Below are 25653 nucleotides of genomic sequence, written 5' to 3' on the forward strand. Positions count from 1 at the left end.
ATCACTGTGGGTAAGTTTACTGGGACCTGGCGACACCTTTTCCTACAGGCACTGTAAGAATGAGATAGGCGCGTAGCGGAACCATGTTGTGCCGCGTAAATCTCTGCAGAAGGACTATAGATTTGAATTAAGCCAATTTCCTCTTTTTTTCCCTCTTTTGATTTATAGATGTAATACAAAAGTGGAGGCAAAACACACATCAGAACAAAAATCTCTTGAGCGATGCAGCGTGGATCATTTGTTAATGGCACTATGCTAAATGCCATGGTGGGTGCTGCCCATGTAGCCCTCCCAATGCATGGTATGGAACCCACCTACTCCTTGGTCCTCAGTTCTGCAGATTAAGTGCACAGTCACCTAAGCTGTTGCAAGCCCTAAGCCGTTATAAAACTGTTCTTCAGGGCTGGATACAATATCCAAATGGTCCCATTCCCAATAGCAAAATGTAACACTAACAACTCCCTCCCGCAGCCTGACCCTAACCGCCCACCCTATCCCTAACCACCCCCTCCGGCAGCCTGACCCTAACCGCCCACCCTATCCCTAACCACCCCCTCCGGCAGCCTGACCCTAACCGCCCACCCTCACAGCCTATCCCTAACCATCTCCTCCTGCAGCCTGACCTTAACCACTCCCCAACCCTAACCACTCCCTCCCGCAGCCTGACCCTAACCGCTCACACTCACAGCCTATCCCTAACCATCTCCTCCTGCAGCCTGACCTTAACCACTCCCCAACCCTAACCACTCCCTCCTGCAGCCTGACCCTAACCGCCCACCCTCACAGCCTATCCCTAACCATCTCCTCCTGCAGCCTGACCCTAACCGCTCACCCTCACAGCCTATCCCTAACCATCTCCTCCTGCAGCCTGACCTTAACCACTCCCCAACCCTAACCACTCCCTCCCGCAGCCTGACCCTAACCGCCCACCCTCGCAGCATATCCCTAACCATCCACTCCTGCAGCCTGGCCTTAACCGCTCCCCAACCCTAACCACTCCCTCCCGCAGCCTCTTCCCTCCTGTTGTCAAAGCTCTCTTCTCTTCACATGTCACTCACAGCTCTCCCATACTCAAACACTCAGTGACCAGCTGAGCTCGCCACCTATTTTATTCTCCCTCTATGGGGGTCATGGACCCCCACGAGGGAGCAGTCGGATTCCCGACTGTCGGGGAGCCGTCCGGCACCCCTTTGTCCTCATACTCCTCTCCATCATTGGCCACAAGCTTCCAGTAGCACGTTGATCGAGTCCTCACTATTTATATTTAAGCTGTAATGTGTATAGAACTGTGGCGCTCATTACCTGTAATCGATTTCTGTTAATTATTCAATGTAATGCCAAGTTTTGTCTCCCTGTACTGTTCCTTTGTACGGCGCTGCAAAACACTTATAAATAAAATAATAATAATAATGACCATAACCCTCCCTTACCGCAGCCTGACCCTAACCACTCTCTCCCGCAGTCTATCCCTAACCACCCCCTCCTGCAGCCCGGCCTTAACCACTCCCCAACCCTAACCACTCCCGCAGCCTAACTGTAACCACCCCCTCCTGCAGCCTAAACCTAACCCCCCCCACCACTGCAGCCTAACCCTAAGCCTCCCCTACTGCAGCCTAACCCTAAGTCCCACCCACCCACTTCCTTACTCCGACCCTCCCCTAGTGTCAAACCCTAAACCTAACCAATGGGATTTGTCAGCATTTTCGCCATCGTCCGCCGGATCCTTACTACATCCCTTCTTGGGGAAACCAAGGCCTAAGATGTTGCTAGCGGTAAAGAACACATTCATTGCTTTTGTGCAGGAAATTAAGATTATTTTTTCAGTTTTATTTTATGATTGCATGACGTTGGTACAGCAAATCAAACTTTTTTTTTTCTTCAAACTTTTACAAAAAAAAACAAAAACTATATATATTTTTTTTCTTATAAGTCATCTGGCTCAGTCTGCAACCTCTTCTACGGCCAAATTATACCAAAAATGCTTTAAAAAAAACAAAGACAAAACCCTGCTACACTTCAGCAAAACAAGAGAAAAAAAATATATATGTATATATAAACACCATTTACAGATGCACAACATTTGCCGCTGTGGCTTCTTGAAAAACATCAGAAATTTTAAAATTAAATTTTTTTTTAGATTAAACAAAATTTCTTTTTTTTTTTTTCTCTTTTAAAACATAAATAAGTTAGTACAATGTTTCAGTGTCTTCACACAGCAATTCACACATTTCAAATTGGTCATCATAGAGTATGCTACATACAGACACAATGCACGCGGGCGGGTGATGAGAGAGTACTAAGGCTGGGCGCTGCTGGATCCAGCGCCCAGGAAGTGCAGTACTGGTGAAATATTCGCCCCCCCGTCTTCCTGTGATCGTAGGGTGGGCTGTGCATCCGGAAATTACCCTAAGCCGAGTGTGAATATGATATAACATGATTAACCCCCGTCTCTGGTGAGAGGGGGGGGTAGTACTGTTCCAAGATACTGGTTTCCCCAATTTAATAACGGAAATGCGTTGGTTGGTTGGATGGACAGAGAGCGTACAAACAGAATTTTGTTGTCAAACAGCTGTAGCCAGTGTTCACAAGATCAGATTAATTTTGTTTTCAAACCCTATCACAAATTAAAAAATAGATATATTTATATGTACACACATAAAAAAAAGAAAAAAAACTGTAATAAAAAAATTGTTTAAAAATAAAAAAAAATACTGTGGAGCCATCTTTCAGCACAGGTACGGCCTGAATGCACCGATAGGAAGGGACGGGTATTCCAGACTGTTGTGGAAGAAATCATGTTTTAGAAATCGGGTGCAGTACCTGGCACAGCCTGTAGGCGGCGCTGTGCATTTGCATCAACTGAGCAACTAAAGTCAAAATGAGGCCATGTACTACTACAACCTGCAAGAGAGAGTTTTAACAATACTTTCTGGCCGTTCTTAATATGAGGACCTGCCAAAATGTGCCTTTGCCCGCAGAAATTGGTGAAACGCGTCACATAGAAAAACACAGGAGGGAGCGGGTGTTGCCTAAGAGACCAGCAACAGGACCCCTTGTAGTTGTTAAATTATTTGGGGGGGGGGGGGGGGGGGAGATTCTGTCAGTTGTAGTTCAGCAAGAGCAAAGAAAATGCTTAAAACTGACAGTTTGGATGAAGCGTGAAATGCGTCAGTCAGACAAAGGGACAAGCTGGCGAGAACGAAAGAGGTGGCATTACACATTGATACCAGGGGGTTCACCTACCAACCATAGGGTTCTAAAACCCAGCGATTCGGATCATGTTTACACCTGAAATTTAAAGCGCCAATGCCAATCCTTTAACGCGTTTCACTACATTTCGGTCATAAATACAGTCTGAACCGCAGGTTTTAAAACCCCCAAGGTATCTGATTTTACTCTATAAACCGCATTAAGAATTAAAAAAAATAAACATAGTAAAATGTTGGTTGCTACGGGAAATGCCACCTTTCTGCGATAGCTCGCACGCCGTTCCTGATGCATTACAGGCCGCCCTGTGCTGAAGAATTTAAAAAAGATCCGTCAGGCGATCTTCCATTCAAGCCCCGATAGTTCTCTTCACTCCAATCAGTGTGACCCTTCGTCTCACGCCCCCCCGCCCCTCTCTAAAACATTTTATGTGCTACACAAGGGGCAACGGGGAGCAGACGGGTAGTGAGAGAAGCGGAAGGTGCTAGATGCACATTGCTACATGTTCTGCCCAGGGCTGTGTAGTGTTACTCTGTATCAGTGCTTGCAGAAGTCTCCCACCAGTGACAGAGTCCACGGGCTGAGTGGGCAGGAGTCAGCCAACACTGGGGGGGGAGGCCAGGCCAGATCCTGTGGGGGGAGAGAGAGAGAGACAGAGGGTTCAGGAGGTATAATATATTTACACACACACACACACGGCTGGACACATTGGATCGTCATGTATTTGCATCTGTTTTCGAACACCTGCCCACGTCACACGCACGGTCTCCCAGCAGACCACATCCTGACCCCAGCCCCCACCCCGACTTCCGCTATGTGTTGTTTACAGACGAGAGTCCCACTATGTTTGTATAATGAGCTTATGGCTACAATACGATGAATTTCCCTCGCTGGAACCTCAGGAACGTGGAGACTGAGATACTCACATCGGACCTGCCCCCCCCATCGGACCTGACCCCCCCAGAGATCAAGGGATGTACATGAGGGGAGCAGTGTGGGAACTGCTTGGAAGCAATAGACAGAGCGGATCAGAATGAGGGGTCTCTACCTACATAGAGCGACAGGTCCCCACCTACTGCACATACCCGTTCCTCTACGTGCTGGGGCGGCTCTTCTTGGGCGTCTGCTCCGGTGGAGGCGTCAAGCCGCTCTCTGACGATTCGCCGACATCCCTCCTGTGGGGTCTCTTCATGTTGGACGGGGGAGCATCAGCTGGGGGGGAAAGGTCAACACACAGGTTACATACAGGGGGGACATGAACCTGAGAGAGAGCAGAGAGGACAGAAACTTTGTCATTATTGGGGAGATACACCAAGTCGTGGAGAGAGATACAGTGGAGAAGTTGCTCAAAGCAAGCACTCTCTACAAGACTTGATACAATCCCCCTCTGTCTGCAAAATGGTAACAATGTGCCACAGCAAGCTGGGACTTGTAGTTCCCCCTTGCGGTGCCCGTCATTTTGCAAACGGTGGCTGGGGAATGTGGTTCTGTAGAAAACGTTGCTGGGGGTAAGTGCAGTCAGGTGATTTGCATATATAGTACAGCATTACCCAGAATGCACCTGTTTCCCTAGTAACACATGCAAGTCACATACAAACACACATGATACATTCAGCACAACATACAAAATCAGTTACAGTGTAACACAAACCAGGCTCTCACAAGATGTGATGCGATGTAAAACGTCTGCCTGCTGGATACAACGTAACAACAATAATTAATGTTTTGTAACAGATGAAATTAGACTCCGCCACACACACACACACACAGTAATCAGACACAATGTAGCACAAACACACTGAGACAAGGAAAGTGACATGTAACACACAGTCAAATCTCATATAAATTAACAATTACAACACACAATCTGTCAAAATTTAGGTAGAATGTGACAACGCTGAAGTACACAACAGATAAAATGTACTACACACAACAGGTACAGTGTAGATGACATGCAACACAAAACACTGAAATTACACTACCATGTGAATACACATTGATCAAATACAAATGTAACACAAGCACACTAATATATAGGACACGTACAATGTAACTCGCAATGCAGTCAGATGTTGTGTAACACAACAGACAGTCGGAGATATACGATCACATACTCTGAAATACAAGATACAATGTAACACAATCACACGATAATAAATGACAGATACCTGTAATTGTTATGTGGACTAATGTGTGCCACAAGCACTCAACGACAAAGTGACACAGATACACTGTGTAACACGATTTCCAGCCAGTAACAATGCTGGATGAAAGACACAATGTGACACACACACACATACACAATGCAACCCTCATCACACTGACATAAATGTACAATCTAAGACCCCATTACTGGCAGCACACAGTGTGCCATACTGCTAGACACCTTATGCACACACACACAATGATACAATGTGACCTCAGACACTAAGCTAAGATAGAACACACTGATATATGACACATGATCAGGCACTAGGATGATACAATGTGACACTATAATGATGCAATGCGACACACACACACACATTATAAATATGCAATGTGACACACAAACACACTATGATGATAGAACGTGACACACTAAGATGACAATATAATGCACACACTATGATACAATGTGACGGTGACACTTTAATGATAAAATGTGACATACACATACTATGATACAATGTGATACTACAAATGACAATGTGACACTATAATACAATGTGACAAACACACACTGTGACACTATAATAATACAATGTGACGCGTGCGCACACACACTGATAATGATACAATGTGACAATGATACATTGTGACGCACACACACTGATAATGATACAATGTGACATACACATACTATGATGATACAATGTGATACTACAATGACACAATGTGACACTATAATACAATGTGACAAACACACATACACTGATAATGATACAAAGTGACGCACACACACACACACACACACACACTGATGGTACAATGTGACATAAATACATACAAACACACACAAACAATGATACAATGTGACAATACAATGTGACATACATACATACAAACACACACACACACAGACAATAATACAATGTGACACACACTATGGTGATGACACAAAGTAACACTGGTGACCCCCCCACACAGTCCCCGCCCCCCGCCGGGCGTCCCGCGGCCCCTCTTTCTCCTCCTCACCCGCTGCTGGCTCCCCCGGGCCGCTCCTCCTCCTCTCCCGGGCCGGCTCCGGGCTCTCCTCCTCCCGTCCGCTCCGGGCCCCGCGGAGCCTGCGGTGAGGCCCCCGGCGGTAGAATTCGGGTGTGTCGGGCCCCGCCAGCTCCCAGCTCAGGGGCCCCTCCAGCGGGCGCTCGGCGGAGAAGTCGAAGTTCCAGCGCTCCCGCTGCTCGTCCTCCAGCTTCCCCCGGCACCGGGCCAGCTCCCGGGACAGCCGCTCGTGATCCACCGGGCCGAACAGGCAGCGGCGGGCGGGGGGGCGCGGGGAGCCGGGCGCCCGGGACACCCGCTCCACGCCCGGGGAGCCCGGGGACAGGCGCACGCCCGACATGGGGCTCAGCAGCTCGGGCTCAGCGGGTCACCGGCTCTCTGCGCTGCCCAATATGGCGGTGGGGCAGCCAGCGCCCGTCGGGTGGATTTAAACGCCCCCTACCGGTGATTGGCTGCCGGCGGGACCCTCCCGGTTAAGGTGGAACGGGGGAGATGCGAGGTGACCCCCAAACACCCGGCATCTGTGGCTTGTCCTAGGGTGTACACCTGGATGGTCATCCCCTGGGCCGCAGAGCTGACAATCTGGCTGTCATATTATGTAGTATGAGGTCTACAGCATTGACAGTTGTTGTAGAACTACAAGTCCCAGGCACCCTGTGGCACTGCAGCGGTTGTAGAACTACAAGTCCCAGCAGGGCACCCTGCAAGGATAAGGAACCTCCCTGGGCAGTGCCAGAACATGTATTAGGTAGAGCTGGCCATCAACTATCAATGATCAATATCATCGATGGTCTATGACCGATGTAGAATAATTTTGCCTTTGATGGGTGAAAACCACAAGGCTTTCCCACCGCAATCAATGGTAAATAATAATAATAAATAATAAAGCCTCAACTGAATATTCCCCCCCTTTTAAGGAACGGGGCACAGAGCAGCTTAGCTCCGCCCCTGGCGCTACCACAAAGTGTATAGGAAAAGCAAGGGGGACCATCGATGGTTCCTATATGTGCAGCTGTACATTATCGACAAGCCTCAGAGAGAGAGAGAGAGAAAGTACCAACTAATCAGTTCCTAACTGCCACATTACTGGCTGATTGAAAAATGACAGTTAGGTGCAGATTGGGCATTACTTTATCTCTTTCAGAGGTTTAGTACATAGCATTCTGTACATTAACACACTGGCACAATTCAGTGTCGCTGGAGCCATGCTGAGCATCTGCCCTGCCAGCCAGGCCACTCCTACTTGGCAGCTGCCTGACAGCGTTACCGAGCATGTGTGGCACACCTAGGCGCAGAGCGAAATCCCTAGGAGACAGAGGGATCAGAATAGATCCCTCTCTCATGCTCCCAGTCATCCAGTAGGAAGGAGCTCAGTGGGCTAACACCAGCATCTGATCCCGTAGTCAGGGGCGGATGCTATAACGGGAGGAACAGTTGCATCAGTGCAATAAGTAGGCACAAAATAACAGTATAACTGTCAGCGAGGCTTCTCTTTACTTGGTACAAAATATCAATACAATCCCAGAGCTTTATTTATGCGAGACGCAAGCGCAGAGGACAACACCGCAGTACGGAGGTAACGCAAAAATAAACCAATATGTTTACATGTAGTTTTAGATACTGATTTGTTTACAGATCAATGGGGCAGGTGTATTAAACATGAAGAAGTGATAAAATGGTGAAGTGATAAAGTGGAGATGAAGCGATAAAGTGGAAGGTGATAACACCGCAGCCAGCTGGCTCCTAGCTTATTTTTCAAACATGCACCGGGTCCCTGAGGACATGAATCAGAGGTGCTTGCAGACCAGGCACGGCTGCGATTTCTCACGGACACTCTAGTGCGAAAGTGTGCAAATGTCAGTGTGTGCGATTCTCTCGTGCCCCGCTGTGCAATGGACTAAGCAAATCCTAGGACGCCCTCTTTGCACAAGTGCACCGAGAGATCCAATGAATGCACCATCGGTGACCACAGCGACTCCTCCAGCAGCCGGTCTGCTGCAAAGTCTCCTATGTAAGTTTCAGACGCGCAATTTATAATTAAAGCTCCTAACTTGCATTCTCTCAACTGTGCGCACCTCTGAATCAGGCATTGCATAATACACGCAGTAAATATAATGTGTAATGAAACAGACACATTTTGTTGGGGAGCAAAAAAATTATAATTTTATTGCCAAAATACAAAGTACACAATATAAAAATGTGATTTTCAATGTAGAACAATGATACACAGAGAGTCTGCTATTAAAGTGCCTGATCAGATCTTCCGATTACTATAGAGCACAGGTTCTCAAACTCGGTCCGCAGGACCCCACACGGTGCAGGTCTCCTCACAGAATCACAAGTGAGATAATTAGCTCCACCTGTGGATCTTTTAAAATGTCTCAGTGAGTCATGAATGTCGAGTGACCTGGAAAATGTGAACCGTATGGGGACCGAGTTTGAGAACCACCGCTATAGATTTTTTTTCCCTTTTTAATGACCGGAGCATATCGCGGTTTCCATTAAGGCGAGACCTCATAACAACAAGAACATTCATTTCATCCTTATAGAAAAATACATGATCAGCCGACATTGAGTTGTAGACAGAATACGGACCCCTACGCTTAACCCTCCGAGTCTCAACCGCACTGTAAGCGATCCTCAAAACAGTCACTGGAAGAGGATCGGGTTATAAATAAAAAAATGGTTGCGAGCCTGACGGGATCGGGGGATTGGGCTGTTTCTCTCCTGATCTCCCACTCGGCCAATCTTAGTAGGTACAGTACCATGTCCCTTTGAGGTTAGTCAGACCTTGCACACGTCATCAGTGGCCACATCCCTGCAATAACCTCACGTGTACATTTATTAGTAAGCAGATTCCAGTTAGAAGATAATCCGGCATTTAATCCAATATACAAATGTATGAAATCAACAAACTCCGATTGTCCCTTGCTGCTAGCCGTACTACTCCTCACTGTAGACCGCTGTTACTGAATGGGGTATGGGTTGACACGTGAAATAAGGTAGACAGCGCTGGACAGTCAACACAAGCATTAGGTCGACAGTTAAAAGGTTGACATGAGTTTTTCATGTTTTTTTGTCCCGAATATCGACATAGTCGTCAGAGGTTCCGGATAATCGATGTTGTACCTGTATTCGATATACGTTTCTTTGTAATAACATTAAGGGCCTGATTCCCAGAAGAACGGAGGCCAAAAAACGTATCTGGGCAAAGTTCCCGCTCTCATGTGTGATTGTGGCTCCGGGATGCTGCTTATCGGACAGAATACCCAATAAGAGCCGGTACCAGGCGATAAGGACGCGGGGATAATGGTATAACCCCTGGTGCATCTTTAGCAGTGCAGGACAGATACGGATGAGGAGACTAGCAGGGACAGGAGAGACTAGCAGGGACAGGAGGATACAGAGCAGACACAGCACAGCATGTACCGTTATCATACACAATACCCCTTATATACAGCACAGCATGTACCGTTATCATACACAATACCCCTTATATACAGCACAGCATGTACCGTTATCATACACAATACCCCTTATATACAGCACAGCATGTACCGTTATCATACACAATACCCCTTATAGAATAGAATCAACTTTATTGGCCATGTATGCTTGCACACACTAGGAATTTTTTGTGGATTTACAGTGCAGCATCAAGCAGGGATGAAGGGGGAGTGAAGGCATTACATACATTACAATAAGACATTACATGTGGGGAACACATACCCGCCGAGCTGCACAGCGCCTAGACAGCCATCAGCGGCGCCACTGGTTGCTGAAACAGCCAGGTAGGTAACATTAAGCAGAGACAGTACAGTTATCACATAGGGAGCACCTACCCGCCAAGCTGAACAGTGCTTATATACAGCACAGTGTGTATATATAGTAGGCGGAATATGCAACAGGGCGACCACCCTGGCGCTTCTATACGGCCAAATATAAGTTAGCAGCAGGCAGAGGGCCCCTACACCGTATGCTGTATTATAAGGCAGCAGCAGGCAGAGGGCCCCTATAATGTATACTGTATTATAAGGCAGCAGCAGGCAGAGGGCCCCTACACCGTATGCTGTATTATAAGGCAGCAGCAGGCAGAGGGCCCCTACACTGTATACTGTATTATAAGGCAGCAGCAGGCAGAGGGCCCCTACACCATATGCTGTATTATAAGGCAGCAGCAGGCAGAGGGCCCCTACACCGTATACTGTATTATGAGGCAGCAGCAGGCAGAGGGCCCCTACACTGTATTATAAGGCAGCATCAGGCAGAGGGATAGTACACTGTACGCTGTATTACAAGACAGCAGCAGGCAGAGGGTTCCTGTACACAGCACTATATGCAATATAATAAGGCAGTAAGCAGGGATCAAGGATGCTTTAGAGAGAGCAGCCGGTCGGTACAGGCAGAGCAGGGACTGAGGACACTGTAGAGCAGGCAGTCTCAACCACGGTCCCCAAGGCACACCAACAGTGCAGGTTTTAGTGATATCCAGGCTTCAGCACAGGTGGTTTAATCAGAATCCATCAGATACTAATTAACTCACCTGTGCTCAAGCCTGGATATCTACAAAACCTGCACTGTTGGTGTAGAGAGAGCCGGTCGGTACATGCAGAGCAGGGACTGAGGACGCTTTAGAGAGAGCAGCCAGTCGGTACATGCAGAGCAGGGACTGAGGACGCTGTAGAGAGAGCAGCCGGTCAGTACATACAGAGCAGGGACTGAGGACACTGTAGAGAGAGCAGCCGGTCAGTACATACAGAGCAGGGACTGAAGACACTGTAGAGAGAGCAGCCAGTCGGTACATACAGAGCAGGGACGGAGGACGCTGTAGAGAGAGCAGCCGGTCAGTACATACAGAGCAGGGACTGAAGACACCGTAGAAAGGGCAGCCGGTCGGTACATGCAGAGCAGGGACTGAAGACACCGTAGAAAGGGCAGCCGGTCGGTACATGCAGAGCAGGGACTGAGGACACTGTAGAGAGAGCAGCCGGTCGGTACATACAGAGCAGGGACTGAGGACGCTGTAGAGAGAGCAGTCGGTCAGTACATGCAGAGCAGGGACTGAGGACACTGTAGAGAGAGCAGCCGGTCGGTACATGCAGAGCAGGGACTGAGGACACTGTAGAGAGAGCAGCCGGTCGGTACATACAGAGCAGGGACTGAAGACACTGTAGAGAGAGCAGCCAGTCGGTACATGCAGAGCAGGGACTGAGGACACTGTAGAGAGAGCAGCCGGTCGGTACATGCAGAGCAGGGACTGAGGACACTGTAGAGAGAGCAGCCGGTCGGTACATGCAGAGCAGGGACTGGGGACACTGTAAAGATTGCAGCCAGTCGGTACATGCATAGCAGGGACTGAGGACACTGTAGAGATTGCAGCCGGTCGGTACATGCATAGCAGGGACTGAGGACACTGTAGAGAGAGCAGCCGGTCGGTACATGCAGAGCAGGGACTGAGGTCACTGTAGAGAGAGCAGCCGGTCGGTACATACAGAGCAGGGACTGAGGACACTGTAGAGAGAGCAGCCGGTCTGTACATGCATAGCAGGGACTGAGGTCACTGTAGAGAGAGCAGCCGGTCGGTACATACAGAGCAGGGACTGAGGACACTGTAGAGAGAGCAGCCGGTCTGTACATGCAGAGCAGGGACTGAGGACACTGTAGAGAGAGCAGCCGGTCTGTACATGCAGAGCAGGGACTGAGGACACTGTAGAGAGAGCAGCGGTCGGTACATGCAGAGCGGGGACTGAGGTCACTGTAGAGAGAGCAGCCATCAGTACATGCAGAGCAGGGACTGCGGACTCCGGTCGGCCTCCCACACGGCAGTATATTTGGTGTGAATAAAGGCACAGTGGTTTCTTCGCAGACGATGAGCATTATGTCCTAGATGCAGTCTGATACACACATTGCTCCTGGGGTCCGGCACAGCCCTACGTGCGGCTGGCAGAAGGAGGAAGAAGCAAGCAGGGGTGCTAGTCTTACATTTATAGTACATACAGGGCTTCTCTCTCTCTCACTCACACGCCAGCTTGCTGTCAAAGCTAGAGAGGGCCACGGAGAAAGCCTGCAAAGCGCACAATGGGTAACTGTAGTCCAACGTGAAGAGGTCCTCAGCGACTCTGCCGAACTGCATGACGATGTACTCCGCTGGGAACAGAGAGGAAAAGGGCCACAATCAGACAAACGTGCGACGGAGGTGGCAACACACAGACTGCAGAAAGCAACCAATAAGAGAGAGAGAGAAACCAGTACACGCAGCGAAACTCACGGTCATTGTCATGCACGATCTGAAAGTTCTTCACCGATGCGTGGGTGACGCGGCCGTGAAAGTTCAGAACGTAGGATTGTGTGTCGTCGTTCCACACCGGAGCCTTGTTGTGCAGCTCAATGATGTTCTCCATACGCTTGTTCTGCCACCTGGTCAGAAGGCCCTCGGATTCCTGCCACAAAGTATTACGTTCATTTTATGGATGTAAACAAACATGAATTCGTCAAACAGCTAAAACAAACACAGTCAATTCTGCATTCACCCCGGCAATGCTACAATTGTAGCAAAGCAAGAAAGGTAAATAAGCTTTTCTTTGGGCCCAAAACAGGATGCTCGTTGCCGGATTGTAAGGAGACCATCTACATTCAGAATTAGCCGTGCATTTCCCAAGGCGCCAGAATTACTACCGATTTCCAGCGTTTAGAAAGCCGTCGTTATTTGAAGGCGATACGACTTCTGGTCACCGTGTAACAACGAACGAACATGTTAACGTGTTTGTTAAGAGCTGATCGTTTCACAGTAATCAAAGCTGCAGCCTTGAAAAGACAAAAAGACTTTACGTGCCTGTAGTCTTCTCTAAATCAGTTTGACATATGTGAGTGAAAATCACCAGCGGAGTCGCAACCATGGAGACGGGAGGGATTTAAACCAGGATGCGCTGGGCTGAGACGTGTGGGAGTAAAACGTAAAATGTGTAATGTATTTCAAATGTAAACAAAATCCCCTCATTAGAGGCGACATCACAATGGTCTATAGGAGAGATTTTATGGGGTCCTTCATGAGCAGGACTTCAAGGACAGACCACCGTGACATTCTGTGGAGCTGAGGGCAGAGTCATTTTAAGAAAGGAAAAGGTCCATTTAGATTAGATTAGATACCTCTTTATTGTCATCACCCCAAATAGGGTGACAAAATTCAGTTTAGCATCCATCCAATACAAACCATCAACAAATAAAATACAAGATAGTCCATAGGCAAACCCAACCACCAACTCCTAACCCATTTCAACATTAATTTCTAAAATCGCCCACGGGAAAAAACTATCCCTCATCCTACTTGTTTTACTTTTCAAGCACCTGAACCGTCTGCCAGAAGGTAACAAAGTAAACAGCACATTTGCTGGGTGGGTTTTATCCTTAGCAATACTGTGTGCCCTACGCAAGCAGCGTTTCCTCTGAATATCATTAGCTGATGGAAGAGGAACCCCCACTACTCGCTGAGCCAGTTTTATTACCCTTTGGATTTGCTTCTGCTCTACTACAGTGCAATTCCCGTACCACACAGTAATGCAGTTTGTTAGGATGCTTTCTACCGCACATCTATAGAAATTTAATAGAATTGGTGGCGATAATTGTTGTTTCTTAAGCATCCAAAGAAAAAAAAGGCGTTGATGGGCCTTCCACACTAGACAGTTAACATTAGTTGACCATGTCAGGTCTTCTGAAATGTAAGTGCCCAGGAATTTAAAATTAGGAACCTGATCCACAACTGTCCCATTGATTTCTACTGGCTGGATCGGTTTAGATTTCCTTTTTCTAAAATCGACAACAATTTCTTTTGTTTTACTGGCATTTAAGAAAAGATTATTGGCGTTACACCACTCGGTTAGTAACTGAATCTCACTCCTGTATGCTGCTTCATTATCATTGTCTATGAGGTCTATCAGTGTTGTGTCATCAGCGAATTTAATTATGGCATTCGAGTCATACGCTGGTTTACAATCAGATGTAAAGATTGAATAAAGAAACGGACTTAGCACACACCCCTGCGGGACCCCCGTACTCAGCATAACTAGATCTGAGCACAGTTTACCTGCTCTTACCACTTGGGGCCTATCAGTCAAGAAGTCCCCTATCCAGTTACATAAAGAGTCCTGCCAGTCCCCCCTCCTCTCTGCCGGGAGCAGCGCCGCGCTGTAGGAGTCTGATCACTAGAGAGCTCAGCCCCTAGATTGCATGCGCAGATCACCTTAAATATAGCGCGGCAGCGCTAAAGCTGGTATCAGATGGTAAGTATTAAAAAATAAAAATATAAATGGGTGCAGTGTGTGCGGTGTGGTCCCCCCTGGGAATCAGGGGCCAGTGTGCACCACGCTCACTGCACCCATTATAAATGCGCAGTATATAAAAAATAAAAATAAAAAGTGGTGTCTGTTCTGTACACTGAAACGTGTCAAGCCACGAGGAAGGTGTCTGTTCACCGAAACGCCTCGAGCCACGAGGAAGGTGTCTGTTCTGTACACAGAAACGCGTCGAGCCACGAGGAAGGGGTCTGTTCTGTACACCAAAACGCATCAAACCACGAGGAAGGTGTCTGTTCTGTACACAGAAACGCATCAAGCCACGAGGAAGGTGTCTGTTCTGTACACAGAAACGCATCAAGCCACGAGGAAGGTGTCTGTTCTGTACACCGAAACGCATCAAGCCACGAGGAAAGTGTCTGTTCTGTACACCGAAACGCATCGAGCCACTTTGTCACGGTTCCGGACCAGCTACAACACTCAAAGGCCGTGAGATTTGCCCTCCCCGTAGAACAGCTCTGCGGGCAAGACCTACTAAACTTCACAGATATACATGGACGGAATTCAGCCAACCAAACAGGGTAATTATCTCACCCCAAGCTGGGTATTTCACTGGAACTTTTACCAATACAGGCAATATTCATATGCCCTGCTCCCTTACCAACAAAGGAGCATCTTCATACCACCATCTTAATCCAACAAAAAGAGCTAGTTCTGTCATTTTAATATCCTGGAAATAATAAATATAAATATTTGAATGATTGCAGCCAATTCAAGCTCGTATTCATGTCCTTGTATGTTGTTTCTTTTTTATTTACATGTGTTTTTTTTTTAATTAAATATATTGATTTAATACTATTGTGTATGTTATCACGATCAGTGAAACCAAGCGCAGCTCACCCTTCTGTCTATTCTATGAGGGTATTGATGACAGCGATCATTGATACTCTCCACGTGTTAGAATTGTGTGGGTCCAATCTATGTGCAATCTAACTCACATTTAGAGGCTGGAATGGGATGCGTTCATGATTGATGTTCATTCCGGGGATTAACACGGACATCTTCCTAGGTCCCTTGAACCCCAAGACGTTGGTCTCCTGGTGGGTGCCAGAGGGGAGAGAGAGATAGAAAGTAGATTAAATATCGAGTCTGCAACCAGAGGACTGACGTGAAGATGAGGAAGATGAAGAATCCGTCTCTTACATAACAAACAGCGGCCAGCTCCTGCCGCGCCGGGCTGTTCTCCGTCAGTCCCAGAGCTTTGGACGGGTTCTCACCACTGTCGTACACTGTAAACTTAGTCCCCATCAGGTTGGATCTGGCAGATTGGTGGCAACAAAGGGAAACAATATAAACAGTCACGTAAAACATAAATGTCTGAGCGGAGGAGGTGACACAGGTGGGAAAGGATAGGACAGCCTGGGTGGTCATCAGGACCCCAATCTTCTTATCCAATGATGTATAACACATAGGCGCTGCAGAACCCTTGTGGCACCATATAAATAACCAATAATAATAACAACAACAACAACAACAACAGTTCCCATACACACCGGAGTTTGCCTACAAAACTGCCCCCTTCCCGCGACATGTCAGTGGGGTCAACAGAAATCAGGTAATTGGACGTTTTGCTTTTTTTCCTCTTTCTCCCGGCAAGAAGGAAAACCTGAAAGAGAGGGAGAAGATGAGGCAAACGGCCGAACAACTGCTCTTCCCGTCTAGTCCTCCCGCCTCCCATCTCACCTTTCGGCTGTCATCCCTTTCCATGTGCATATAGTAGGTTGGGTACAGACCACGGTCCATCCCCTTTTTGTCACGGCTGATTCGGCATCTTATGGTAGTGCCGCGAGGGGCAGGATGCAGAGCGAACTCCTTCAGGTCTCCCACATCCCCGACGTCCCCACAAGGCGCCGCGGGCAAGGTCTCTGCAGAGGCCGAGTCCTGGGAAGGACACAGCGCCGGTTAGTGCCAAGTCAAAAAGCTGACAAATGCTCAGGACAAGATGGCGACTTACTGTGAGGGATTTCTTGCTGGAGGAGGATCCAGGCCGGGGGCTTCCAGACTCTGCCTCATCCGTAGACTCTTCATCAAAGTTCAGGCTGTCAGATATACCTGTTGGGAACACAAACTGATTTTACAATATGAACATCCAACTGCTAATGTCCTCTAGGGGGCAACAAATCATCCCCCACGAAACAAACCAATAATGAATAAGACAATGTAATGTAATCCGTTATGAATAAAGAGGTCATACATCAAGACTGCAGCTACGTGATCTTCTGTGGTGTACTCAGTGAACTTCCCGGGGGAAATTCCTGTACTCAGTGACCCCTATTAGGAGTCCTTATCCCTGCACACTATGAAATATTTACTATCAGCAAACTGTATTGTTTACAGGTGTGTTATAAGCGCTCAGTGTATGATAGGATTAAAATAATACACCAGTGATGCGGGTTATATTCCTATCAGGATGGCCTCTGTTAGTATTGTGCTGTGGTTAAATTCACATCTCTAAACCATTGCTGTACTGGTAAAGGTTGGATTAGAAAAAAAAAATAATATTAAAAAAAAAAAAAAAAAAAACACAGGGTATTTTTTTAAAACATGGTAACTAGGAGAAACGGTACTTGTGTAATATCTGGGCGCCCGATTTTTTTCATTGTATTGCATCGCATGCAATATAGTGGCATATAGTTCATGCGATGCGATTTTTCATTGTAAAGACCCGATTTTTAATTGTATAGTCACCCATGGGTGATTTCATACCCCCACTATCCAACTACGCATGGAGCTGATTTTATATAGTGAGGCGAGCGCAGCGAGGGGACGCAGAAAACATGTAAACTAATCCGTGTGCACTCGCCACGCTTCGGGCTCGCCACACGTCACCTTTCCATGTGTCCACTTTTTGTCAATGTGGACCAGGTACAGAGGCTGCCACAGTCCCTGGAAGCCACCAGTACGGAGAGCAGATTTATGTGTCGGTGGATCTTACGCCCAATGACGGAAGGTGACTCACCCCGTTCCTGCAGCATTTCCTGGAGGTCACGTTTGGACACATCTGGTCTGGCCTCGGTCTCTTCCTCAGAGTCCGGCCTGGCTGGAGTTTCGCTGACAGCAGAATGGGCCTTCACCTTCTTTAAGGCCCGGCGGGCTTTTGCCTCATTGGAAGCAGCTAAGACTTTGGTCTCAGGTGTCGGGGACTTGCCTTTCCCTCCCCTTGAACCAGAGTGAGTCTTGACCTCGCTAGACCTGGACCGGTCATTTGCTTGAGTTGAGTTCGGCCTGGAGCCTTCTGAATCGATATCGTCAGGGCAGGTTTCTCCCACGGTGAGAATGTGAACTTTGTATTCCCGGTCCTGACTCTCGGAGTTAAGAAAGGCAGCCGGCCCGTCTATTCCTGCAGCAGTGAGCAGAAGGGGACAAGAGGAGAGACTTCAGCATTGCCAACAAAGACGGGGGTCTGAGGCACAACATACAAATTAGCCATGTGCCCAGTGACAGCAGTCATCAGCCGGACATGGCCAGTCACTACTGGCTGGATTTATTTAGGACCATGGGCCTTATTCAGCAAGAAAATGATTTCCCCCATTCGCAAAAAAGAGTCACTCAGTCTAGGCTTTATGAAGACCTGGCCAAAGACGGGTGTGACATCAACCGCCCGCCCCATACAGGTTTCGCCACGCCTTCGGTTGCATAGGGACGCCCAGCATTTTTCTGGGTGCACCCACCGTTCTTGTGGGCATGCCCAGGAAATGTTGGCCATCCCCATGCGCCAGTCCCATGTCCGCCCCCCTCTGTGTGAACGCCTCTGCGTTGGCTCTGCACATGCGTATATTCGCCATTACGCATGCGTAGAGCCGCACACACTAAATAGCGTATGAACCTGAATCAGGCTCCATTTGCGGATGTGATGCTGAATTTGGGGCCACAATATCGGCCTACGTCAGGTGTGGGGAACCTTTTTGTGGTCAAGGGCCGTTTGCATTGGCGTAAAATGCATCGCGGGCCAGATATATATAAAAAAAAAAAATACACTTTCAAATTCACACTCCGCGGCTGCCGCAGTTTAAGAATTGCCGGTCTGTGTGCTCCGACGGCTGTGCAGGGAGTCAAGTATAGGGGAAATCTCGCGAGAGGTCGGTAGTTCTCGCAAAATTTCCCCTGTACTTGACTCCCTCCGCAGCCGTCAGGAGGGTGGGCGGGCCGGAGAGAACGGCTGCGGGGGCCATATACGGCCCGTGAGCCGGAGGTTCCCCACTGTTGGCCTACGTGGTGGATACTGCAGGTGACGTCAGCAGCTGAGGCCAGTGTTACGGAACATGGGATACTTTGGCTGTGCACCCATCTGCTAAGAGTCAGATACTAAGGTCGTACAACCCACACCTTATAGGTGTCACTCATTACACGCTACAGCTGTCTCCTGCTCACAGTGGGAGAAGTTGTTTCCTTTAGCAACTGATCGCTTCGATTCTTATTACTGCTGATTCCACTTCCAAAATGGGGCTTAGATTAAATACAGGCCAAAGGTGCAACTTTAAGACGTTGTAGTTGGGGCAGCACTAGCGCCCTTATTCAGATCTGATCGCAGTAATTTGTTCAGAAAATGGGCAAAACCATGCTGCACTGCAGGTGGGGCAGATGTAACATGTGCAGAGAGAGTTAGATTTGGGAGGGATTGTGTTGAAACTGAAATCTTAATTACAGTGTAAAAATAAAGCAGCCAGTATTTACCCTGCACAGAAACAAAATAACTCACACAAATCTAACTCTCTCTATACATGTTACATCTGCCCCACCTGCAGCGCACATGGTTTTGCCCAATCCAAACAAATTTGTACTGCGATCAGATCTGAATAAGGGCCTAAGAGAGATCCTGCGGCTTGGGTTACAGATTGTAAAACAGATGAAAGGCAATCCGCTGCTATGTAGGGCAGAAACAGGGGCTGGAAGGGACAAGAGGATTCTGTTTAATTCTTCCGTCCCCTCCCTTACACACAGAGGAGTATAGGGCAATATATGGAATACTGGTTGCAGAAGGGCAGTCAATGAACATTGCATGATGGTTACAAACAAATCTCATATGCGTTAAAGGGCCAGGAGCCAGCCGGATGACCCAAGCCCCATACAAGGGCCAGGAGCCAGCCGGGTGACCCAAGCCCCATACAAGGGCCAGGAGCCAGCCGGGTGACCCAAGCCCCATACAAGGGCCAGGAGCCAGCCGGGTGACCCAAGCCCCATACAAGGGCCAGGAGCCAGCCGGGTGACCCAAGCCCCATACAAGGGCCAGGAGCCAGCTGGGTGACCCAAGCCCCATACAAGGGCCAGGAGCCAGCTGGGTGACCCAAGCCCCATACAAGGGCCAGGAACCAGCCGGGTGACCCAAGCCCCATACAAGGGCCAGGAGCCAGCTGGGTGACCCAAGCCCCATACAAGGGCCAGGAGCCAGCTGGGTGACCCAAGCCCCATACAAGGGCCAGGAGCCAGCTGGGTGACCCAAGCCCCATACAAGGGCCAGGAGTCAGCTGGGTGACCCAAGCCCCATACACACTAGATGTTTTTAAAATATATTGCTCATATTGGCCCTTAACAATATTGAGTATATTTACTAAACAGTTTTTTAACGATGCGCGTTCACGTGCATTGTTAACGGACCCCCCCCCCCCGATGTTCATCCATCAATGGCTGACAGCGCGCACAACACTTGATTCCCCCCATAGGGGTGTGGAGCAGGGTTAGCCTTATATTACATTTGCACTGGCTGTAGGATAGATTCTATTACATGGCTGAAATGGATTTAGACCAAAGATAAATTGTCCCGAGCAGCACAAAAGGGAGTAACTTAGAGTGTATTGTCATTTACAGGGTAACCCAACATCTGGGGAGACATTACCAATCAATGGCCTATTCACCCAGAGGTTTCTTACAACAGACTATATGGGGTGACGAGACCTCATGTAATATAGGGTGAGGGCCCCCCAGGTATAATATAGGGTGTGGAGACACCATGTAATATACAGTGGGGAGACATTACCAATCAATGGCCTATTCACCCAGAGGTTTCTTACAACAGACTATTGCCCAGTAACTGGTGTAATATGGGGTGACGAGACCTCATGTAATATAGGGTGAGGGCCCCCCAGGTGTAATATAGGGCGTGGAGACCCCATGTAATATACAGTGTGGAGACATTACCAATCAATGGCCTATTCACCCAGAGGTTTCTTACAACAGACTATTGCCCAGTAACTGGTGTAGAAACCCTGACCATTCTAAAGAATTTACTAAAACGTAAAAGAGGTGATGTTTCCCATAGCAACCAAGAAGATCCTATCATTTTCTAGGATGCAGTAGAGAAATGGAATGTCATAGGTTGCGGTGTGTGTAGATGCACCCCGTAGTGTGTCACTGACCATCCAGGATGACGTCTGAAGACACGGATCTCGGGGTTGGGCTCTGCACCAGAGGAGCTTGCTCTTCGCTCTTCTTGGGTTTAGCACGTCGGTGCCGGGATTCATGGTTCGGCTGCACCATCTGCGGCTCCTGTCTCTTCCTTCTCTGCTTCTGCTCCAGGAGAGCGCGCTACCATAGAGAGGGAAGGAAGCAAGAACCCCAACTGTATGGGTTATTAATGGAAGGAACCAGGCAGGGAAACCCAGGCACTAACCTGGGAGGTCTATAGCAACCAGACTCTACTTCTTATTATTTAGTACCTTCTAGAAGGTCATAGATAGTATCTGGTTGCCCATAGCAACATCCCACCTGATATATAACCTATCTTAGAAGCTTTCCCCCATTATGGGGTGATTCAGGTTAACTCGCAAAGCACATTCACAAAAGCACTGCAGGTGGGGCAGATGTAACATGTGAAGAGAGAGTTAGAGGTCGAGCCTATGAACCCCAAAAGGTGCAAGTTGCCGTTCGGGTGCAGTTTTAACGCTGAAAACAGCACCCGAATTAAGTCTATCACGCACCCTTCGCAGGGCCGAATTCGCAGAACAGTGCTCGCAGCGAATTCAGCCCTCCGTAAAGTGCTCCCGGTGTCATGATGATTCGCAACTCTCAAATCATCCGCACCTTTCGGGGTTAATAGGATCGACCCTTTAGATTTGGGAGGGGTTTGTACTTCAAACTGATATCTATATTGCAGTGTAAAAATAAAGCAGCCAGTATTTACCCTGCACAGAAACAAAATAACTCACTCAAATGTAACTCTCTGCGTTGCGAGTGAACCTGAATCACCCCCTATGTGTCCCTAGAAGAGTCGTGCACACCAGTCAGCCTCACGTGGTAATTCGCTTGGAAACTGCAGATTCTCTAAGCCACAAGCAACACAGTCCGCGAATGACCAATAACACTTGTGTATAGTTATGTGGCGCAATGAGAGGGGGATAACAATCCCCACCTGGAAGTAGTTTAGACACAATCATTGTGTATTAGTGAGGACACATATTGTGGTAACATGAGGTGTCGCACTGTGTCCATCCCCCTAGTTATCATACCTGATTGTGCAGTTTGAGCTGGCGCAGTTTGGCATTTTCATCGTCTAAGATACTGTAAGAGAAACAGACACAACGGTCACAGGGGAATACTTGGGAATGGGAACAGGATCCTCCGACTCGTCCATATAGGCCTGCTGGTCATCCTGCTAGCGCAGCGCCTGTGTGTCAGGGAAATGTCAGCTCAAAGAGAGGAGCAGGGCACCTCTTGTACGGGAAACAGTGTGGAGCAGGAAGATAGAGGGTCCTGTGTTTTACTGGGGGTGAGGGAGATGGGGTGTCTGTGTATTAGAGTAGGGTGATAGAAATGGGATATCTATATATTAAAGTATGAAAGGGTAGATGGCATGCCTATGTATTAGAATACAGTGTGTGGAGCCCCTGCAGAACAGTCTGGGGCCCAGGCATAATGGGAGGGAAGGACCCCTTGTGTTATACAGGATGGAGATTCCCCAGTGTAATATGGGGTGTGGAGACCCTGTGTAATACAAGGTGAGGGTCATGGGGGTGTGGAAAATCCATGCAATATAATGTGAGCCCCCCAGGTGTAAAATGGGGTGTGGAAAAACAGTGTAATATAAGGTGAGGGTCCCCTGATGTAATATGGGGGTGTGGAGACCTCATGTAATATAAGGTGAGGGCTCCCCGATATAATGTGGGGTGTGGAGATCCCATGTTATATAAGGTGAGGGCCCCCCAGGTGTAATATAGGGTGTGTAGACCCTGTGTTATATAAGGTGAGGGCACCCTGATTTAATATAGGTGTGTAGATCCCATGTAATATAAGGTGAGTGCCCATCCATTGTAATACAGAGTGTGGGGACCATCATAATTAATGAGCAAGGTTAAGATTAATTATCACCCCCCCCCCCCCACCCCTTTAATATAGGGTGAGGGCCCCACGATAATTGCGGGGCTAATGACACCGGGTGTAATGTGGGGTGAGGACCCCGGTTGTAATGTGGGGTGAGGACCCCGGTTGTAATGTGGGGTGAGGACCCCGGTTGTAATGTGGGGTGAGGACCCCGGTTGTAATGTGGGGTGAGGACCCCCCCCCCCGTGTAATCTAGGGTGAGACCCCCCGGTGTAATCTGGGGCGAGACCCCCCCGGTGTAATCTGGGGCGAGACCCCCCCCTGGTGTAATGTGCGGTGAATGCCCCCAGTGTAATGTGGGGTGAATGCCCTCGGTGTAATGTGGGGTGAGGCCCTCGGTGTAATGTGGGGTGAGGCCCTCGGGTGTAATGTGGGGTGAGGCCCCCCTGTGTAATGTGCGGTGAATGCCCCCGATGTAATGTGCGGTGAATGCACCCGATGTAATGTGCGGTGAATGCCCCCGGTGTAATGTGCGGTGAATGCCCCCGGTGTAATGTTGGGTGAGACCCCCCCGATGTGGGCTGAGGCCCCCGGGTGTAGTGTGGGTGAGACCCCCCCGGTGTAATGTGCGGTGAATGCCCCAGGTGTAATGTGCGGCCCCGGTGTAATGTGGGTGAGACCCCCCGGTGTAATGTGCGGTGAATGCCCCGGTGTAATGTGGGGTGAGGACCCCCAGGTGTAATGTGGGGTGAGGTCCCCTCCGGTAGTACCTGGCCCCGCCGGATTCCATCTCCTGCAGCCTCTCCGTTCCCGTTAGGAACACAGAACCCACGGTTGTAATGTGGGGTGAGGACCCCGGTTGTAATCTGGGGTGAGACCCCCCCCCCCGTGTAATCTGGGGTGAGACCCCCAGGTGTAATCTGGGGCGAGACCCCCCGGTGTAATCTGGGGCGAGACCCCCCCGGTGTAATCTGGGGTGAATGCCCCCGGTGTAATGTGGGGTGAGGCCCCTGGGTGTAATGTGGGGTGAGGCCCCCGGGTGTAATGTGGGTGAGACCCCCCGGTGTAATGTGGGTGAGACCCCCCGGTGTAATGTGCGGCCCCGGTGTAATGTGTGGTGAGGACCCCCGGTGTAATGTTGGGTGAGACCCCCCGATGTGGGGTGAGGCCCCCGGGTGTAATGTGGGTGAGACCCCCCGGTGTAATGTGCGGTGAATGCCCCCGGTGTAATGTGAGGCCCCCAGGTGTAATGTGGGGTGAGGACCCCTCCGGTAGTACCTGGCCCCGCCGGATTCCATCTCCTGCAGCCTCTCCGTTCCCGTTAGGAACACAGAACCCAGTCCCTTAGCAACCAGCCGGCTCCTGACAACCGCACTCAGCAGTGTCCCGACTTCCTATTGGTCAGTACTAGATAGAGGTCTCAGGTGATTGGTTGAAGATTCCCTGAGCGTTGTGGGGCGGGTACAGTGCATACAAGTCATATACAGGGGAGGGACGTGTTCCTGCTTCGTGTCTCTACATGTGATACATGATGTGTGTTCCTGCTTCGTGTCTGTACATGTGATACATCATGTGTGTTACCCCAGAGTGTCTGTACATGTCATCCATCATGTGTGTTACCCCAGAGTGACTGTACATGTGATACATCATGTGTGTTACCCAGAGTGTCTGTACATGTGATACATCATGTGTGTTACCCCAGAGTGTCTGTACATGTCATCCATCATGTGTGTTACCCCAGAGTGACTGTACATGTGATACATCATGTGTGTTACCCAGAGTGTCTGTACATGTGATACATGATGTGTGTTACCAAGAGTGTCTGTACATGTGATACATGATGTGTGTTACCAAGAGTGTCTGTACATGTGATACATGTGTGTTACCCAGGGTGTCTATACATGTGATACATCATGTGTGTTACTCAGGGTGTCTGTACATGTCATACATCATGTGTGTTACCCAGAGTGACTGCACATGTGATACATCACGTGTGTTAACCAGAGTGACTGTACATGTGATACATCATGTGTGTTACCCAGAGCGACTACATGTTATACATCATGTGTGTTACTCAGAGCGTCTGTACATGTGATACCATCATGTGTGTTACCCAGAGTGTCTGTACATGTGATACCATCATGTGTGTTACACAGTGTCTGTACATGTTATACATCATGTGTGTTACTCAAAGCGTCCGTACATGTGATACATCATGTGTGTTACCCAGAGAGTGTCTGTACATGTAATACACCATGTGTGTTACCCAGATTGTCTGTACATGTGATACATCATGTGTGTTACTCAGGGTGTCTGTACATGTCATACATCATGTGTGTTACCCAGAGTGAGTGCGCATGTGATACATCATGTGTGTTACCCAGAGCGACTACATGTTATATATCATGTGTGTTACCCAGAGTGTCTGTACATGTGATACCATCATGTGTGTTACACAGTGTCTGTACATGTTATACATCATGTGTGTTACTTAAAGTGTCCGTACATGTGATACATCATGTGTGTTACCCAGAGAGTGTCTGTACATGTAATACACCATGTGTGTTACCCAGAGTGTCTGTACATGTGATACATCATGTGTGTTACTCAGGGTGTCTGTACATGTCATACATCATGTGTG

At 48.6% G+C, this 25653-nt stretch overlaps 2 protein-coding genes across 4 annotated transcripts; both read right to left on the reverse strand.

The window, feature by feature from the left end:
- Positions 1-1806: 1806 nt before the first annotated feature.
- Positions 1807-6850, reverse strand: CDKN1B (cyclin dependent kinase inhibitor 1B). The gene is made up of 3 exons (XM_083181039.1): positions 6385-6850; positions 4293-4419; positions 1807-3837 (listed from the first exon to the last, which is right to left on the reverse strand). The coding sequence occupies exons 1-2, from the start codon at positions 6749-6751 to the stop codon at positions 4301-4303; spliced, it is 486 nt and encodes a 161-aa protein (XP_083037165.1). The 5' UTR covers positions 6752-6850; the 3' UTR covers positions 1807-3837; positions 4293-4300.
- Positions 6851-9793: 2943 nt separating this feature from the next.
- LOC146073669 (tubby-related protein 3-like) lies at positions 9794-24400 on the reverse strand. Of its 3 annotated transcripts, none has more exons than XM_083181037.1 (11): positions 24291-24400; positions 22202-22253; positions 21113-21281; positions 17719-18099; positions 16714-16811; positions 16443-16640; positions 16253-16365; positions 15903-16017; positions 15698-15796; positions 12680-12851; positions 9794-12558 (listed from the first exon to the last, which is right to left on the reverse strand). In XM_083181037.1, exons 1-11 carry the CDS (start codon positions 24308-24310, stop codon positions 12425-12427), a joined length of 1551 nt encoding a protein of 516 aa, XP_083037163.1. In that variant the 5' UTR covers positions 24311-24400; the 3' UTR covers positions 9794-12424. The 3 variants fall into 3 exon arrangements, with proteins under 3 accessions (XP_083037163.1, XP_083037162.1, XP_083037164.1); XM_083181036.1 differs by lacking the exon at positions 24291-24400 and adding an exon at positions 23783-23860; XM_083181038.1 differs by lacking the exon at positions 24291-24400 and having other exon boundaries at positions 21113-21315.
- Between the last annotated feature and the right edge of the window lie 1253 nt (positions 24401-25653).

Source organism: Crinia signifera, chromosome 4, assembly GCF_055691185.1.
Source record: "Crinia signifera chromosome 4, ASM5569118v1, whole genome shotgun sequence".
In the NCBI taxonomy this organism is placed as follows: Eukaryota; Metazoa; Chordata; class Amphibia; order Anura; family Myobatrachidae; genus Crinia; species Crinia signifera.